Source organism: Wyeomyia smithii, chromosome 2 (genome assembly GCF_029784165.1).
Source record: "Wyeomyia smithii strain HCP4-BCI-WySm-NY-G18 chromosome 2, ASM2978416v1, whole genome shotgun sequence".
Lineage (NCBI taxonomy): Eukaryota > Metazoa > Arthropoda > Insecta > Diptera > Culicidae > Wyeomyia > Wyeomyia smithii.
Window position 1 is genome coordinate 41,251,698 of NC_073695.1, and position 20,046 is coordinate 41,271,743.

The 20,046-nt window shown below is 39.3% G+C and overlaps 3 protein-coding genes and 1 long non-coding RNA gene across 5 annotated transcripts in view; 1 reads left to right on the forward strand and 3 right to left on the reverse strand.

The window, feature by feature from the left end:
* Positions 1 to 20,046, reverse strand: part of LOC129720890 (fibrinogen-like protein 1) — a 368,457-nt gene that overhangs the window by 100,576 nt on the left and 247,835 nt on the right. The window lies entirely within an intron of this gene.
* LOC129720886 (uncharacterized) lies at positions 13,045 to 14,721 on the forward strand. The gene is made up of 3 exons (XM_055672772.1): positions 13,045 to 13,160; positions 13,216 to 14,146; positions 14,212 to 14,721. Exons 1-3 carry the CDS (start codon positions 13,050 to 13,052, stop codon positions 14,376 to 14,378), a joined length of 1,209 nt encoding a protein of 402 aa, XP_055528747.1. The 5' UTR covers positions 13,045 to 13,049; the 3' UTR covers positions 14,379 to 14,721.
* On the reverse strand, positions 14,372 to 14,953 carry LOC129720894 (cuticle protein CP14.6-like). The gene is made up of 2 exons (XM_055672783.1): positions 14,745 to 14,953; positions 14,372 to 14,681 (listed from the first exon to the last, which is right to left on the reverse strand). The coding sequence occupies exons 1-2, from the start codon at positions 14,894 to 14,896 to the stop codon at positions 14,456 to 14,458; spliced, it is 378 nt and encodes a 125-aa protein (XP_055528758.1). The 5' UTR covers positions 14,897 to 14,953; the 3' UTR covers positions 14,372 to 14,455.
* On the reverse strand, positions 18,711 to 19,724 carry LOC129720895 (uncharacterized). The gene is made up of 3 exons (XR_008727304.1): positions 19,687 to 19,724; positions 19,023 to 19,628; positions 18,711 to 18,954 (listed from the first exon to the last, which is right to left on the reverse strand). It is a non-coding gene; the product is annotated as an uncharacterized LOC129720895 (long non-coding RNA).

The window sequence follows — 20,046 nt, forward strand, 5'->3', positions numbered from 1 at the left end:
GAACATCTGTGCGTAGTTTTAGCCAAATCAAAAATGATATGTAATTGAAAAAATAATAAAATTGAAATATTTGTTTATGGAAGGGCTCTCCTCTGTTTACTTTGAGCTAGGTTTGCTGTTGGTCATTTTTGGTTCACGAAACCGAAATTAAATTCAGTAATGAAAGAAAATTTACTATCTTACATTCTAATACACTCACGATTTGTCCATTCATTCAGCTCGGCATATTTTCCCGTTCTTCAGTTACACTACTTTAAATTCTTGTTTACTCACATCGTAACGTAACGGTGCTCACTGCCCATGAAAGGGCATTCCGAGTAGTCACCTGCACCGGCGTCGTCGATACTGTCATAACATTCCTCCGAGCAACACTAATCGCCACTAGCGCCGAACTAACGGGAAGTTTCATCTCTTTGCCAGCAACGGGGGTACGGCCTAATTAGAATAGATAAAATGTAAATCAAATCGACTTTTCACACCATTACAATCGATACCCTTAGCATTGGCTACCTCGGTTGACTGACAGATGTTGTCATGTTCGAGAGCGCACACAATGCACCGAACGTCGCCCGTTTCTTTCGAGGACAAATGTAAATTTTATTCCAGCGAGCCAGGTAATCACGTTGTTCGACGACCGGACGGCTGTTGGGTGGGTTTGACCGTTTCCAGCTCTGCCAGTTGCAAAGCATTGCATTTCGGTCTACTGGTCTAGTATGAAAATCATGAAAGTTGATTTAAATAAATGAAATATTCAAAATGCCCAGATGCCGAGCATGTGGCCATGCGAAGCGCGGTAGCGCAGCAAGCGTCGATTTGCTTCCTTACAACAACATTGGGAAAACAAACGGAACGCACAGCTGACTAGGACCGATTCAACTAACAACGGCAGTGTAGAGCAGCGATTAGGAAGGAATGCACAAAGCGCCAGTTATCCCTTCATAAAACACTCCATCTGCTTGCACATGTGGCTTACAGCATATTAACGCGCGGCAATAATAGTTTTCAACACTGGGAGGGACGAGAAGGGAACGACGACGCCGAGGAAGAGCAGCCGCATATGACTGCAAAATCAGGAGTAGTGTACACATTTTTCCATTTCCCATTGCATCGGATGGACACCTTTCACCCCTAAAACGGTCGAACGTTTGAGCGGTTTTTGATTTTGACAAGGTACGGCAGATGAGAAACGTAATGTCAAGCACCCAATACCATATGCGATAAGCCCGAACAGAGGCAGATGCAGATCAGCAGTGGTGATTGGTAATTATGATCAAAGTTGTGTTTTCTTTACAAGCACAAAACTGTTCTAATATCATCAATTACTGGCTTGGAAGTTCAGTCTTCAAAAACGTTAGTATGCTTGTTTGTGTTTTTTGTTATCACAAAAAAAACTGTTCAAGCAGTAATATTTTATTTATATACTTATCGTTTATTTGCATTGATTTTATGCAACATTTATTTATTTCAAAACAGATATGATGCGTCGTTCTTACGACAGAGTCACTTTATCTCTTCGTTCATGACGCATTCTGCATGTATTTTTTTGTCAAAATAAAAAATAATCAAAAGACAAAAAAAAACAGTTTTCAAATTACTCCGCGCATACATAACACAAATCAAATAGATCATAGGGAATATAGAAAACTAGAGAGAAATTGTATAAGATAGAAATGATAACAATAGAAAATAAATGAAAATAAAAATAATTTGAGAAGAGGACACAACAAATTGAAGAACTTTTTATTCCCACAATTCATCGGAAAAAGGAAGAAAAAATACTCTTTTTTGTTTTATTACCATGAATGATTCTCGGTTTCTTCTCATGTCCAACGTGATATATTATCAATTTTGTCTTCCAAGTTAGGAGATAAAAAAGCTTAGAGATAATGTAAAGACAGGTGCGTTTTAAAATAAAAAAGTACCAAACATGTCACGACCAAAGTACTATCATTTATGCTATTACAACTTTAGGGATTAGATCCCACGGGTGAGAAAAAAAACTCATTTTTCCATTTCCCATTGCATCGGATGGACACCCTTCACCCCTAAAACGGTCGAACGTTTGAGCGGTTTTTGATTTTGACAAGGTACGGCAGATGAGAAACGTAATGTCAAGCACCCAATACCATATGCGATAAGCCCGAACAGAGGCAGATGCAGATCAGCAGTGGTGATTGGTAATTATGATCGAAGTTGTGTTTCTTTACAAGCACAAAACTGTTCTAATATCATCAATTACTGGCTTGGAAGTTCAGTCTTCAAAAACGTTAGTATGCTTGTTTGTGTTTTTTGTTATCACAAAAAAAACTGTTCAAGCAGTAATATTTTATTTATATACTTATCGTTTATTTGCATTGATTTTATGCAACATTTATTTATTTCAAAACAGATATGATGCGTCGTTCTTACGACAGAGTCACTTTATCTCTTCGTTCATGACGCATTCTGCATGTATTTTTTTGTCAAAATAAAAAATAATCAAAAGACAAAAAAAAACAGTTTTCAAATTACTCCGCGCATACATATCACAAATCAAATAGATCATAGGGAATATAGTAAACTAGAGAGAAATTGTATAAGATAGAAATGATAACAATAGAAAATAAATAAAAATAAAAATAATTTGAGAAGAGGACACAACAAATTGAAGAACTTTTTATTCTCACAATTCATCAGAAAAAGGAAGAAAAAATACTCTTTTTTGTTTTATTACCATGAATGATTCTCGGTTTCTTCTCATGTCCAACGTGATATATTATCAATTTTGTCTTCCAAGTTAGGAGATAAAAAAGCTTAGAGATAATGTAAAGACAGGTGCGTTTTAAAATAAAAAAGTACCAAACATGTCACGACCAAAGTACTATCATTTATGCTATTACAACTTTAGGGATTAGATCCCACGGGTGAGAAAAAAAAACTCCACTCCCAACTGCCGACATGTCAGATGCAACCTACTCCCGGTATCTAATAATAATCGAAGCCAGGACGGCTGCATCGCGCATAGCTAGGAAGCACAGAAACCATCGCCGCCGGCAGCCGGAACAGCTGACAGCAATCCCGTGAGAATCAATGGTCGCGATTTTCATTAACTTTAACTCCAGGGGAAAATGCGCATACTGTCAGCGGTCCCGGTTTAGGAACTGCTGCGCATAGAAGCCAGCGGCAGCCCTTCGCAGGCAAATCGTGCGTACTTCGGGGCTCTTCAAGGTGTAACTTCTGTTTCTGCGCTGCCGTTTGTCTGTTAGAAGGGGATTTAATTCGTTCATCTGCTCTGGCGCACACACGGCTTGGCTTGGCTTTTTAGAACGTATTTAGGTAACAGCAGAAGGCTGGCAGCGTCTGTCAGTCTGAAATCCTAATTTCTATCCAAGCAGTCCATTTTAGCGAACAAGCCGGCAGAGTGGTAGCAAAGCAGCCAGTGTTGCGATCGAATTCATTATGTGGCATCAGATGCCGGCCGACAAATTTGTTTCTATGTTTTATTTTTTTTTTTCGTCGCTGTTTGGCCGACCCCGTCTTTATCAACGGTATTGCAACTGCTGCATTTTTTCCGATTCATTTCAACATCAGCTGCATGTGCAGCCGGACTCTCTTTGTGAGTGCTGCGCGTTTGAAGCTCTAACTGAACTCAGCACCACCGGTCGCGCGGGTTGGCAAGCTGGCCGTTGCAGGTACTGTTTGATCGCCTGATATATCGATGTAGGCCAAAACCGGGGCATCTGTTTCGATTTTGTTTTCTTTTGTTTGGCTGCTTAAGCCACTAGCACTAGCATCAACGCCGCTGTGGGCACAAAAGGATGCAGATGCGATTAGATGCGGACTGCGTTATCGGGGGCAGTGTTAACTGTCGCAGCGCAGGTTGTGTCCGTTGATTGCACGTGGCCCGACTGTGCCTTAGTTGGGTGATGCAGCTCGCCGTAACTTGAAGCGTGAATAAAGATTTTGAACACGTGGACCTTCAAATTTACTGTCTACAATTTTGTTGAAGACATCATACCAATCAAACAAACCGTTCTATCTTAAAATATTTTTTTTTTGTATAAAATTTTAACTTTTTTCTCATTTCCCGTGACCAGACAACCACCAATGTTCAGCTAACCTTCCGCAGTTTTCATTACGAATAAAGTTTAAATAAAAAATGTTTTGAGATGATTACATTTAAATATTTTGTTTGATATTTTTGATCAATGTTTGTTTTACATATTTTTTTGGAAAGAAGCGTTTCCATGCTAAATGATCTGGAAGTTCGCAAAAAATTAATGGACCATTTTTAATTTGAATGAAACTTTGCACACGTATTTGGCTTAGCAAACTGCGTAATTTTCACTGGAGGAGGAACTTTTTAGACTCAACAGTTATTTTCTAAAAGGGCGTATGCATTTTGGCATAGGTTATTATTTCAAAGCATTCAAAGCATTGTAGCTCAGAGACCCTTGATTATGCAGAAAAACTGTTATAGTACTATCTCTATAACAGTTTTTCAGAGAACAAATGTAACCTTGTAAAAAAATAAACACGCTGAAAAATAACTTTTAGTGCGAAAATTTCTGAATGAACCTTAAATTTTGATTTACAAAAAAAAGAGTTGAGTTTTCTTATTTTTTTTTGTACAGGAGTTATAACAAAATTTCTGGTAAAAAGTCCAAAATGGAGAAATGAAAAACATTTACATTCAAGTTTAAGTTCAAAAAAAAAAACCTAAATTAATCCACCTAGTGGTGAGACCCAGCCTTTCTCATTCGAATTAATTATTTGTTAAAATAGATTTACACCAACACTTAAAAATACACCTTGATAACTTTTGCTGCAATTATTATTCATTCTACACAACAAATTTTTGGTAGTCCACAGCACGTCTTATACTGAATATTCAAAATATAACATTCACACACATATGAACATACATTAACACATATACATGCAAATAACATTAGATTCTTTCAAATATATGATGCGATTTTGTTTTTGATCGTCGTATAGACGATTTGTACTCATATACTGCGTATAAATATTTAGATTGTTTATGTCAACTTCAAATAATGTCAATAATGTATAATTAAATGTTGTTCCTTATACACTAATTTGAATGATCTTATCAGTGAAAATGAAATTCTTTAACGCAGTTGATATTACTGATCGTTTCTGAGGGGCATCCAATGAATGGCCATATTCCATTCAATGTGGGTTCTTGACACCAGGATTATACCCAGTGGCCAGAATCCGACCTCAAACCCTATTTTTAATCCAGATGGCTACCTCTGGTGGCCTGATAATCATAAAATCATAAAATCATAAAATCCATCATAAATTTGCCGAACTGCCTAATCTGGGTATTTCATTGCAAAGATGGCGACAGTTTCCGATCAACAGCCAAAAATGACAAATATCATCCAATACGATTTGGGGTAGCGGTATGATACCCGGAGGCCAGAAATCATCTTCAAACGCCATTTTAAATTTTAGACAGTAGCTTCCGGTTTCTGGAAACCAGTCTAAAAGGGACAAACATTACCCAATGTGAGTTTTTCAGTACCTGGGATGATGCTAAGAGGCCAGGAAACAACTCCATACTTCATTTTGAAATCCGAATTTGCGACTTCCGGTTTCTGGGAAACATCCTGCAATTGCCAAATACAATCCAATAAAGGTACATCAACTCTTTGGATTTTAGAATATTGATGTTGTATTCGAAGGAATAATTGAAGCATAATATTTCAAATTTGACGTGATATTTGTGCAAAATAAATAGTCATTCTATCATAATGCCTCTCAATTTCGAACTTTGATCAAAGCTGGTCTCGAGGTACGATGCTGGCCCAAGAAGCCAGTCGTCGTATGTTCGAGTCCCGGTTCGGGAGAGACTGTTAGTGTCAGTAGGATCGTAGCGCTAGCCCCGCAATTGTCCTGTACACTTAGCAGTCGGCTGCGAAGTCTGTGTATAGTAAAACAGAAGGTCGAGTTCCGATACGGAATGTAGCGCCAAGGCTTTGCTTTGCTTTTGATCAAAGCAGTCTTTGGGTTTTGTATCTTTGTAAGTTTGAGGAACAACCTGTTCGTTTGACACTTGTCGTGTAATCTTTGAGAGAGTAGACTTTCAATATTTTTACAACTCAACACATAATGGTTGAAATAAAAATCCGATTACACTGGTCAACACAAGGGTGACCCCTAAGGTCAAACTGAGAAAAAATTAGAGCTTTTTAAACATTCCTGTGAATTCTTGAAGTAGAATACTTCTCTCAGGAAGTTCGGCTACATAGGGATGTGAAATGAAAATCTAAAACCGAAAAAATTGAAAAATATGTCCAATTTCAAATGCTAATAAATCGGTTAGTATTCGATGGATTTCCTTCGTTCTTGCAGCAATAGATTGGAAAATCTTCTAAGATTCTTCCCAAAATAAGATAATTGTAATTTAATTATTCACACTATTGTACTATTGAAAATAGTCAAGCCTTGTCAAAACGAAAAATTCGACCTCTGATTGGTCGTTATATGCTTGCTTCCCAAGCACGGTCGACAGGATCATATACCTTGCAATTGAAAACATGCTATTTGGCCTATATAAGAGCCTGTTTCAACCGGAGCCGCTCATAATAGTTCTAGACAACGACAACAGCAGTCGTCCTTCCTTAGCAGCAGCACTAGCCCTGTGGTTGGTCACCACGTCTCAGGAGCAGCGCGGTTTTTCTCAGCGTGTGCCGCCAGACAGCCATTATTCCCCCCGTGTTGGGGCAGCATGAAGATTGCCATCAGGAAATCCAATTTTGAAAATCAAAATGCCTTTTTCAAGGCAAATAAACAAGTCATTGAAAGTAAATAATTTTTGTCAACGCAAGCAAGCATTCTGTGTTGCATCCTAGCAATTTAAATCTGTCGCACCCATCGAATTTACTGAATGTCATATAGCTTCCACAGTGCATGTTGTCCGTGTATCTTAATTCCCCCAATGTTAGGGCAGCTCAAAAGTTGTAATCAGTAACCGATTTTGTACCGCAAAATGCTTTTTTCAAGGCAAATAAACAAATAATTGTAGGTTAATAATTTTCTGGCATCAACACAAACAGACATTCTGTGACGGATGCAATCAAATTCTGTTGTAGTTGTCTAATTTTCACTTTATTTAGTAAACCCCCCACTGTAGGGGCAGCGCAAAGGCTGCGATCAGCATAACCGACTTTGAATAATAAACTGCCCTGTTAGAACACATTCACAAAAGCAACAGAAACAGAATTTCGTCGTCTCCCAGCTGTCAAGTTGCAACATGATGCAACACGCAACAGCGAGCAAACGAAATCGCTTGATGTTACAAACCGTAATAAGATACGGGTTAAAACCGTTGCGTGTGTGAGAGCACCATCGGTGTTTATTCGCTGGATACAAAAATCAACTGCGAATTGTGGAATAATTCGTCTAAAGAACATAAGGAAATGGTAAACCTGAACTGAAAGGCGTGGCCTATTACGTAGCACCCTTCGGCTATGAAAGAGTGTTTCTGGGAAAACTAGCTACATTCATTAGTCGGAGGGTGAACTGGATGGACCGTCTGGGTTGCGCCTGTGGCGCTTTCAAATTAAACAAATCACTTGCCCTGTGGTTGGTCACCACGTCTCAGGCCTCTGCCTGAGAACGAACGCCAACGCGAGCGATCGGGCGAGATTTTTGCCGTACATCAGCCGGCACTTCCTCTAATGGAAAAGTTGGATCATTTTGTTCAGAAGAATATTACTGTCGGTAATATTACAGAGATGCGATTGCATTATATCCGATATGGAATTGAACAATTGTTCTTTTGAGGACAAATAAAACACTTTATTTGAAGAGTTAATAGCTCTGGGTACCAGTAGCAGTATGGTAACAACCTCAGCGGTAGGTGCGGCCGGTACTTCCATGAGGCGGATGTTATAAGGAAGTAAATGGAAGCAGCGCGGCGAAACAGTTCGGGTGTGCTTAGATGCGCGTTATTTCCGTTGTTGATATTATTCCCCACATAAAACGACGCGCTTTCGTACGATAGCGGCGGTATAAGCGGTAGATGCATTTGTCAACGCTAACTTTAGTAAAGCCGAGTCTTTTCAATGTGAAAACACCTTTCTATTGTGTTGGCCGTGCGCATTAGGCCTCTGCTTGGCTAAACGCAAAAAGCGGGGCGAACCGATTCGCCCGGCCGTAGGTTAATGTACAGCCGTAAGTGGAGCTGTGTAAAAGTATTCTACTTCAACCTTGCGGTCGTGGCTTTGCACACAACCCTCCTGTGATTTTTTCTTTCTAGGGCAACAATTGTGAGCTTTGGAGCAGCAATGTTTTTTCGATTTTGTCAACCAGTGTTATAAGCAAATGAAATGGGTACCAATAAAACAAATAAACCTGTAATTTGAGACTAAGATTGTTGAAATCAGTGATGCCATATTTGGCAAAACGAGTGAATTTAAAAAGTTTTTTCTGAACGCGTTTCTTTTCATAACCTTTGAATTACATGTTCAATCATCATAAAATTCGTTAGTTAGGGGTTTTGAAGACAGTCCGTTCATTTGATACCTATTTGGTTCAAATCGGTTGTGTAGTTTCTGAGATAATGGAGTTTCATAACGTTTACATTTTGATACATAACAGACAAAGTTATAGTCCAATTGTAATAAAATTTCATAGGGTCTCATCAGGCAACTAGACCTTTCCATTGCAATTTATTTCGTGAAAATCGGTTCATCCATCTCTGAGAAAATCGAGTGAGATTGGGAGACCGTTACATACATACATACACACACAAACATACAGAAAATGCTCAGCTCGTGGAACTAAGTCGATTGATATATGAGATTCGACCCTTTGGAGCACTTTTACACCTTTGGTTTTTTCAGTGATTGCTATACCTTTCTAGGAGAAGGCAAAAATATCAATTTTGTCATTTTTTAAAATAATTACGGTATCGAACGTCTTCGTTAGTGGTTTTCTTCGGCCCCCTTTTGCATAAGATTGCTGCAGAAAAACTGCCGAAGAAAACCACTGACAAAAAACACATCAACATCAATAAAAAACGTAACGCTTGACAAGGAGAAAGGGGACAGTCTGACAAAGCGTTTAAACCCATACGGATTTTTTTTAAGATCTATACAGAATAGAAAAGATATAAAAAACTTAAAAATCAACATAAGAAAAATATAATTAAAGTAAAAAAAAATAAAAAAAATTGCAAAAAATATTACAAGATATGTAGGGTAGATTACCAATTCTCTTCAGACTATGTCGTTTGTCATGTTTCAAACAATCATTCTTCTTTAGTAAGCTGCCCAATTTCATCTATTATTTTTCTAGCATACTTTCTTACTTTTTATCTTATTGGAAAAATCAAGAAAAGACACAAATAGTACAACGGAGCTTCTAAATTTAATTGTGAAAAAGCCACTCTTACAGTTCCTTTTTGGTCAAACCATTTCCATTGAAGTCAGAATTTGGTTAAGTTCGTCAGTAGCAGAGAGAGAAAGAAAGCTTGTAAAACTATACTCGTTTCATCTAGTTTCATTGCTATGAATTGCAAATAAACGTTCTTCGTTATTCCGCCATTCAAAGTATAAGTAGAATTCTGACGCCATAAGTTGTACGTGCAAATGATTACTAGTGATGTCATATTTGTATTTTTGTGTATGTATTTGCTGCGCTTCTGTACACACGATTGTCGAGGGATTGATACATGTTGTCATTTAGGCCGTTACAAATTTTATTTTCATTTCATTTCATGTCACCCCCCTCTTCAAAAATCTTGAATATTGGAAGGGGAAGCAAAAAAAGCAAATAATAATAATAAAAAACTGTGAATTTTTCAACATTTATTTGAGTGCAAGTTACAAACGTCATAACTTGCACGCAAACTTTGATCAAAGATATTTCTTTTTTTCGTCTCTGTGTTATTTTTTTTTGCCACCCCCTTTGCTAACTTTGATAACCTTGGACATAAAAAGAATTCGAAATTTGTATAAGCCTTACTGTTTGCAAACAAAAGGGATCGAGATATTTGCGCAGTGCGCAGCGTGTGCAGTGGCTCCAAATTTACCGCAAAATATGTGTGTACTCTAAATCTGATTACTATATCTATTTGATTTATAAAGTAATTTCTTTGTGTAGGAATATGCAAATAGCAATAAGAGTTTTTGCAATTCAATAAACATCAAAATATGGTTTCACATGTCATAAACTCTATTCAAAAAAGGATACGGCACGTTTTGCAACAAAAACAGTTCCCTTTTGTTCTGGCAACTAAAACACCAGCAACATGCCGTGCTGTCTGCTAACGAACAAAACCAACCTGTTGGATGTGTTGAATAAATTTTAGTTTTAGAAGAGAGTTTTAGATTTTAGAAGTTTTATTCATCCCGTATCCTCAATTAACTGCGAGTATTTAAAGTGTATGAGTTATGTGCTTCCGCTAGTACGACGGAACTAAGGTTATTTGAGGGAGAATAAATGTATATTTCTCGAGAAAATCGTAACCAAATATCGCTAGCGGCGAAGATGTGTTTCGTGAAAGTTTTCTTCGGCCGGGTGAAATATCTAGATGTGTGAAAGTGGCAGTTTAATTTTTGTCAAAAAACAATAAATATGTTTGAGTTTTTAATGGAGAGATTCATTCATGCGAACAGAAAAACTTCAACGTTCAAGGTAAGCTAACATACGTTGAGTTTCAGGGTGGAATATAAGCAGTATAGCTTCGTAAACTGAATCCTGCCCACAATGCATATCACCTGACGAAGCCGTTAGTTACTCTATTATTTTTTTTTTGAATTATAGGAAATTTAAAATTATTTAAAAATTTTGAAAATTTGAAAAAAAAAAAAACGAGTTGACAAATCAATATAAACTGTTCAGAATTTTTCTTTCGTTTGACTGCAATTGCATAGAAAATAACTACAAAATACATTTTTGTGTAAGAATGTGTTTGCTGAATGGTAGATGTTTCAAACAAATTCTTTCGTGGAGGAAGTAAAGTATGAAGTGCCCTGCCTGTTGTTGCCTTCCAGGGTGAGATAGGTCGTCGTCCATCGCCAAGGCCACGTCGCGATTTGACTATCTTAATCAGCCATTGCCTGCAGCTCCGTGACCATTGGACGGGGTTGCCACTTTCTCACATGTATGCCCATGTTCGCCAAGCACTTTTTCACTGTTTGGCCGGTTGCACCGACCTTCCGGCATACGCACTCAGGGATGCAGCCACTTTTCCCCTTGGGTTTTCTCCTAAGCATCCTTTGAAGCTTCTTGTCACTCAGGGTCGTAAGCCGTCTGGAACCGGCTTTTTTTCGATGCTTTGATTGTTGTCCAATAGTGCCATGAAGTTATAGATGCCGGAACGGGTGTATCTGGCGTCGATAAAGTTCCTTGAACGCGGATACTTCTGAACAGAGTAGCTTCAACTTTACGAAATTAGACTGATAGAGTTGTCAAATTTTAACTACTGACTCATGGGTTGCTATGATTGACGCTGCATGGGTAGTTTCGTCAATGCTTGTACCAATGGTAAACCCATGAAAAATCGGTAATTGTTGTCCTTTTTTTAAGCAGCCGTTACTCATATAACTTGCTATTTGGTCTTTCTTTTTCAGGAACCGGAAGTTAGCATCTTGAATTTGAAAATAGCGGCTAGAGTCGATCACCGGACTCTGTATATTATTCTGGCTTTAAAAATGCCCATATTAGGTGGTATTTAACTCAGGCATGGGGAAAATACAGCACTCTAAAGAACGGGTGGCCCCTCTGCTAACAACACACCACGCCGGCCAATTCGTATTACTCTCCGCCGCTAGCTCAAGACAAAACATGGAGAGCCATTCGTTAACTCGCGAATCGAGGGTTTTAGAGGGCTTGCTGAAGCACACAAACATTAGTCGCCACGATGAGATCTTAATATAAAGTGAGTGGTATTATACTGGATAACTTGATGGTAGTCATTGCATACAACCACCTGCAATATTTTTTTCTTACGTATTTTTGATAAAATAAGTGTATGAGAAAACACGTGTAAACATGCGGGCTCCCGAAGGGCTTTCACGAAGTCAGAAACACTCTAGCCAGTGTTTGTCGAAGCTCTCGAAAGGCCATCTTGGGCCACCAACATCTTGGAATTTGAAATGGCATCCGGGGTAGATTCCCGGCTCTTGGGTTTCATTCCGGTTCCAAAAATACCCATATCAGATGGTCTTTGGTCTTGTTTTCAGCTCAAAATTTCCGTTCAAAATAGGGCTCTACATTTTCGAATAGTACAATAGTTAGATCATAGAATCACAATTTTTCGCATTTTGGTAGACGCGTGGCTAATTTTTCAATCGTTTACTGCAAGAATGAAGGAAATCCATTGAAAACTGATTGAATTGTGAGTATTTGCAATTAGACAACCTTCCTAACGTCCGAGAGTTTTTTGTTCTTCAAACTTCTATCCCTGGTCTTAAAATATTTAAATTCGCATATTAGATATTTAAATTCGCATGTCAGGACACTTCTGCGAAGATACCTATATGCTAAATCGTCAAAAAAGATTCTTGTCCGTCATTTTTCAGTTTGGTCCCACTGTGCGGCGTAATTTTAAAATGAAACAGATTAAGACTTGTATTGACAGATCACAAGGAATTATTTGAAATTTATCCGGAAAGCGTTACTCAAACGCAAAAAAAAAAATCACACAAATTCCACAGTCTGCGTATAATGCGATATACTTCAAAAAACTTCAGCAGTAAAATGATATTTGCTGAACACAATTTTGCGGTAGTGTTTTACACACAGTCACCGTAAAGAGCAAAGTTAATTTACACACTTCTGAAAAAAATAAATAACGCCATAAAAAATCTGTGCATATTCGGAAATAAATATTCCGAGATTTTAAATATCCATTTCTTTAAATCCTCACCCAAGCAAAATGCCAGCTTACGGCTTTGTGTAGAATTGAACTATTTCAAGCCTGTTTAATGTCACTGTTGTTGATTATTAATTTTAAGTGCCCAGATGTGCGTTTCTAAGCGAATGTATAAATATATGAACCACTTCAACGCTTGGCCTAAATCATAAAAATGAGGTCTGGCAGAACGAGTATTATTGCCGCAGTTTGTCTCATATTCGCAGTAACGGCTAAAGGAGGTGACCTGCCGTTTGAAACGCAGTTTATATGGGACTTCTTTAAGGTATACTTCCGATATTTTGAAATTAAATCGACTTCAAAATCTCACCCACACTCAGGCAAGCTTCGATGAACGGCACAACCTTATCACGGCTCCTTTCATGGTCCGTATGGGAATGACCCTGATGACCAGTGCCGTCAACGATCGGTACACTCAACGTCAACTCCGGAGCAAACTCCATCTGCAGGATAGTGTGACGAAAACATCCGAATCGTACCGTCGCCAGTTGGCCGCATTATCTCGGAGCGATAACATTCGTTTTGGAACAAAAGTGATTACCATCGGTACGGATGAATTTAATCCGGCCTTCCTAGCGGGGACGCGCTACTTTAACGCTTCGATCGAGAAATATCCCCACTTGAATGCTACCTTTGTGAGCGGTGTTGCCAACCGATGGGTCGAACAAGTTACCTCCGGTATGGTTCGAAGAGTTTTGTTGCCACGAGAGTTGCACTCCAATATCCGCCTTCTGCTATTGAATGCAGTCGCTTTTCAAGGAAAGTGGAAATATGCGTTCGATGTTGATAAAACGAGGGTGGAGCAGTTCCACACTGGCGATGAAGCCAATCGTTACCACACGGAAATGATGAATCTCCCGGACAACTTCCTGAAGACAGGTCTTTACGAACCGTTGAAAGCAACGGGCCTGGTGCTGCCGTTCAAAGACGAAAGTGACCTATCATTGCTGGTCATAATGCCCCAGCAACAGAACGGAAATTTAACGCAAATGGTCAAGGGCCTGAACCAAAGCTCATTCGTCGCTTTGCTCGGTGATATGCAGTCAGAAAAAGTACAAGTGAAACTTCCGCGATTTAGTTTTTCCAACCACCTTAACGTGAATGCTATTTTTCGAAACCTGCATCTAAATGCGCCCTTCGAGTGGAGCGTATTTCAGGTATTCAAAAAATCGCGATTGGTGCTGGACAGAGTGAAGCATGGAGTCTCGATTGAGTTCCAAGAGCGGGGAGTGAGAGCTGCTGCCGCCTCTGGTAACCAAAAAAATAGAAATACACAAAATGCATACAATGTTAATTTTGGTTTGTCTTACTTTCAGGCTTTTCAGTAACGACCAGAAGCGTCCCGCAGATTTTCTTCGCCAATCGACCTTTTGTATACGTTATTTTCAAACGTTCGACGCATTTTCCACTGTTTCTAGGAAGCTTCGTACATCCATTGGGTTCTTCTTCCTCAAGCTTTTTTAAACATGTGAACAATTCTTAGTACGTAGTTTTTTATTGAAAAATTACATCAATCTCCAAGCTCTGACTAGTATTGGCCACCTTATTCTCAACTAGCTATTAGTGAGGCACGGGAGCATCCTGTCCAGGCTGAATTCCACCAACATTACCAGTTCCTGTTTTGGGTAGGAATCCGTTCTCGTCCGCCCGATAGGTAACCCAGTGCGTTTGGCCGTCCGGTCCGACAAACGTGTAAGCTCCTTCTACGGCCAGAACCCGCGTGCCTCCATTAGTGTCCTTGGGAGTGCCTACTTCCGAAAAAATCTGTTTGTTGTTCTGCTCATATCTGTATGAAAATTTGATTAGCAATCGACACTCTCAACCAAGTACTGGAAAAGTTTTTACTTACGTGAACTTATATCCCGCTTCATTATCGTTATGAGAATCGTACCGCACAAGTGTAATTCCGTTCGGATCTTCAACCTGATTTCGCTGTTGTTGCTGTGGGGCTCCGAGAGCCACCGCCAGCAGTGCAACGCAAACCAAACTCTGCTTCAACATCGTGCAGATTCGGAAGTATTTGATAAAAAGCAATGATTGAGAATGTCCACCCGGATTGGAGGTGGCTCGAATTTATACACCCGATGGTGACCTTTGTGCCTCCCGTTCGGTACTGAAGAAATGTTTACTCTGAACAAACGATCCGCTACTTGTGTTCCTTGGCCACACGTTATTGCAGTATACGACAAAAAAAAAGCTGTTGCAACTTTATGCCATACGCGCATGTACTAATCAGTGGGACAATATTTGACCAGTTTCTGCCCACTGGTTGGCCTATGATGCATAAGCTTTACCTGGGTTTACACACATCAAGCGGTCAATATTTGTCTATTAGATCATTGGAAGACGAGAATATTTCTAGCTTGGCGTTAGTAATAAGTTGGACAGTGCCATCAGCAGCACAATCTAAACAAAAGTGTGCTGCGAGTGATTTAATTTGCATTATTTTTGGTTTTTCATTGCAATTGTTGTCGACCTCATTGTTATTTACTATCCGCTTCCGGGATTTATTTAAACACTGTTCAGCTCTACTCTTCACTTGATATGCTTTTGCCATCAAACGATCTGGAAATCGTTTCAGACATGTTAATATTGTCACAAATGTCAGAAAATAGGCTGATTCTGCTGCTATTTAAGCCACATATGTCACCATCTTTACATTTGAAAATTGAATTGCATTTTTCGTCGAATATTTTAAACTCGCCAATTTAATCTTCTGAGAAACATTCACTTGAAAAACACTTATCTCTCAGAGCTATTAAAAACAAAACTCGAGTTCAGCAGATAAAGTCAAATTTACTCTGATTTGCTTAAAATTTGTATTCTTATTTTGTTAATATCTTTGGAACTTGTTTGATTAAAAACATTCTGGATGATGTGATTTGAAAGAAGATTGCTAAGTAGTTCTGGAAGTATATGAATTTTGACCGGAAGTGTTGTCAGTTGCTTGGATAGCCATAAAAACTACTTCTATTAATTTGGAACTTTAAATAAATAAAAGATTGTGTCACCCAACCTGTGACTTGTCCGCCATCTTTCCGGGTCGGGAGGCTAGTCTTTCTTTGTGTTTTGCAACTCTTTCTTCAATATAAGCAGAGACTGCGATCAAACGCTTCACCAATTTCGAAACTCATCCTTTTATTTCAAATTTAATTCATAAAATAAAAACCGAACAAACTGGCTATGAGAGGGAAAGGATACAAGAACTATGCCATTTTCTCGGCAATATTTGATTGGTTCAAAGTGCAATGGCATTCGTGATTGTCAAACAACAGCAAATTGGTTCACTGACGCTCTTTCTGGAACCTTTTTCGAGTATTCCAGAACATTGAGAAACAATTTTCCAATCGCCTTGGCATACGGTACGTTAATCCATAATTCATATGGGAACTACCGATAAAATATTTCTCTAGAAATGTAAATACTTGTTGTTGTTGATTAGACGAGAAGCTCTCTGATTTTTCCGTGTTTTAGTTTCTTTGATTTTTCAGACGACAGACCAAGGTCCTTTTTTTTATTCTGCAGGTATCAGAAGCGTGTCTCAAAGACATTGTTCCGTTAGAAACTCTTACCAGCCCATTTTCGTTGATGCTTGCTCTATCGGTTTTCCTTTTGTAGTTCCGAACCATTTTTAGGACTGAGAATCAGTCTAAATCGATATTTGTTAATAAACAACAATCGAATATAAATTTGGTAAGTGTCCGAATGTGCCCCGTGAACGATGTCCGAATGTGCCCCACCACCATCCGAAGACAAATCTTAATTTTATGTAATAAATAAGATCTTTGTTTCCCCTTGTTATCACGTCTTCTCATTACATACCTAACCTTACCTAGCAGGCTAGAGCCAGGGTGGCTCGTGCTGTGTCAAGAAGTCGTCTTCATTATACTCGGTTCTGGGCTGTATGGCGCCATGCTCCCAGGCGTCTTATCACTCGTAGGTCACTTTCAATCTGATCAAGCCATCATGTACGCTGTGCTCCTCTGTTTCTGGTGCCGGAGGGGTTACTGTAAAGGGTCGTTCTAACCGGGTTGTCGTCCGGCATCCTTCAACGTGTCCGGCCCATCGCAATCTGTTAACTTTGATCAGATGTGCAATGGGGGTCTCTCCTAGCAGCGCGTGCAATTCATGGTTCATGCGTCTACGCCATTCTCCGTTTTCAGTCTGTACTCCACCGTTGGTGGTTCGCAGCTCCTTCCGTTCGAAAACTCCAAGGGCGTGGAGGTCCTCTGAGAGCAGTGTTGTCGTCTCTAGCCCATAGAGGACTACCGGTCTAACTAGTGTTTTGTACAGCTTCAACATTGTACGGCGGCGCACTTGATTGGATCTCATTGTCTTACGAAGTGCAAAGTAGGCACGATTTCCCGCTTGAATACGTCTCCGGATCTCCTTGCTGGTGTTGTTGTCAGCGGTCACCAGCGATTCTAAGTACACGAACTCGTCTACCACCTCAAGCTCATCGCCGTCTACGGTGATCCGGGATGGGAGGCTGACATAGTTCTCCTTGGAGCCTCTTCCCTTCATATACTTGGTTTTCGACGCATTGATCAGCAGTCCAATACGATTAGCTCCCGCTTTTACTCTGATGTAGGTTTCCTCCACCGTCGCAAAGTTTTGTGCTATGATGTCGAAGTCATCAGCGAAGCCGTTAAGCTGAACCCGTTTCGTAAAAATCGTACCACTCGTGTCGATGCCCGCTCTTCGTATAACACCTTCGAGGGCGATGCTAAAAAGAAAACAAGAGAGTCCATCACCTTGCCTCAATTCTCGGCATGACTCGAAGGGACTCGAGAGCATCCCCGAGACACGCACGTAACACATCACACGGTTCATGGTAGCCTTGATCAGCCGCGTCAGTTTATCCGGAAAGATATCCTCGTTCTCATGCATGATCTGCCATAGCTGTTCTCGATCAACTGTATCATAGGCTGCCTTGAAGTCGATAAAAATGTGATGCGTGGACACGTTGTACTCACGACATTTTTGCAAAATCTATCGGATTGAAAAAACCCGCCTGGTACTGCCCCACGAACCTCCTTGTTAAAGGTGTTAGACGTTGGAATAGAACTTGGGAGAGTATTTTATATGCAGCGTTGACAAGTGTAATGCCACGATCAGTGCAGAAAAAAATCACCACCTAGAAACTCAAACAGACTGATATTAAGGCAACCTTTACGTCAAATATCTCTTCTATACACAAACATGAATTGTAACATGACAACGGTCTCTAGACAGATCAAACTATTGATTTTCGATGAACACATTTGTTGGTATTCATTCCTTAGTCAAAGTTCACTGTCGTTTGTATGATGTCGAAACTGAAAATCATTTTCACCTTCACGGAACTGAAATTGAATACTACTGTTCGTAACTTGTACTGAATATTAGAATTGCGTTGAACTCAAATGCAATAGGCTATGTCAACTTCTAGATAGACATTCATAGATAAATATATCATAAATAATCAACTGAATAAAAACAAATAAATATAAGTGATTCAGCAAAGAGCAAAGCAAAGTTTAAATACCAACATTCCACTGTCAGAACTTGACCTTTTTTTTGACACAGACTTTGCAACCAACCGTTATATATACAGGACAATTTACAAGGCTAGTGCTATGATCCTACTGACAGTCTCTCCTGTAGCGGGATTCGCGCGTATAATCTGCAACCGACTGTCTTACATCAGCTCTAAACATAAAAAGCATAGCAGCGATCATACCATTATAATAAATAAATAAATAAACATAATTTATAATATTTATCGAAATTCATCAATGATATTTGTTATTTAAGTTTTACCATATATTACAATTACAAGTTTAAATGAAACTCAATTTATTGAACACCATTGGTATTCTAAAATATTCAGGCTTCCTTGAGTAAGACGCGTTTAAACGCTTCGAATGGATGCTTAGTACGGAAATGACGTGTGAAATTCCCGACGTCCAAAACCGCTTGGAAATTGTTGCATCCGCTTTCGACATCAATTTGACATCGTCCAGCATTTCCATCACGTGCAATGAACGGTAACGCAATGTCCTGTATCGTACGCTTTCCTAAAACACGGGTTTTATTGTTAAAGCACGTTTTTGCAACGTTCAAAACTTGTAACCAGTAAACATACCTGCACTACGCTTTCTTGTTCTGATGTCATCATTATCACAAGAAAAGCTTCCACTATCGATACTCATTTTAGGTTTGTTTAGAAACGAAATAAATATTTTTAAAAACATTTTGAAAAAAGTCAGCACCGCCAAGCGAAATTGATTTTTTTATCTTTGAGTTTCACTTCCTCGGTTGCTACGTTTGAATTGATAAATGAACCGATCCGAAAATCTTCCGTTTCATTATCTCTCATATTGTATGTTCACTTTGAGACGCCGAGTAACGATGAACAATTTTGTTTATATCGTATATCAGGCAGTGAAACGGATGGTCATGGCAACATGTATCAACTACGCGCAGAAGTTGCAGAGTTTCATTGTTATGAAACTCAATTGTTAATTTTAACCACTGGCCACGATAATTGCAGCACTCCAGCTTGTCGCCCTTTTTATAGATGGGGCAGACGACTCCCTCCATCCACTCTACCGGCAGTTTTTCCTCTTCCCAGGTCTTGAAAATGACCTAGTGTAGTGCTCTAGCAAGCGTTACTTTACCATGTTTGTAGAGCTCGCCCGGCAGGCCGTCTTTGCCGATGGCTTTGTTGTCATTACATATTAGTTACGAACTAAGGTGGTGTACTTGAATTTCTAAATCTCTCTCAAAGAAATTAGAGAAATACTTACAACTTCAAGCTAAAACGGTTGCAAACATGAATGAAAAATGGCACTGTGTTGTTTTCATAAGTAAGAAAAAAACAAAAGCTGTCAACTATATGGTAGCTGTTGGTGGAAGGGCTGCCAACTTACTTGGTTGAAAATTGCACCATTTGTTTTTTTAAGCTCTGTCCGAAACTGCCCCCGTCCGAAACTGCCCCCCTTTCTCCTACTGAAATTTCAGCTATCTAACAGTGTAATGAATATTCAGCAATTGCTTCGATTGCTGAATATTCGGTATCTGTCATCGACTGACACGCACTGCGGCTGTCAAAATGAAAAAAAAAAAAATAGTTCGTCATCGATTTGTTTATTGCGTGTGAAAATTTG

Excerpts from the sequence above, each read along its gene's own strand:
- LOC129720894 (XM_055672783.1), bottom strand. The coding sequence starts at position 14,896 with ATGTTGAAGCAGAGTTTGGTTTGCGTTGCACTGCTGGCGGTGGCTCTC. Across the intron at positions 14,682-14,744 it reads GAAGCGGGATATAAGTTCAC|ATATGAGCAGAACAACAAAC; the intron begins GTAAGTAAAAAC and ends ATTTTCATACAG.
- LOC129720886 (XM_055672772.1), top strand. The coding sequence starts at position 13,050 with ATGAGGTCTGGCAGAACGAGTATTATTGCCGCAGTTTGTCTCATATTC. Across the intron at positions 13,161-13,215 it reads TTATATGGGACTTCTTTAAG|GCAAGCTTCGATGAACGGCA; the intron begins GTATACTTCCGA and ends ACCCACACTCAG. Across the intron at positions 14,147-14,211 it reads GAGAGCTGCTGCCGCCTCTG|GCTTTTCAGTAACGACCAGA; the intron begins GTAACCAAAAAA and ends TCTTACTTTCAG.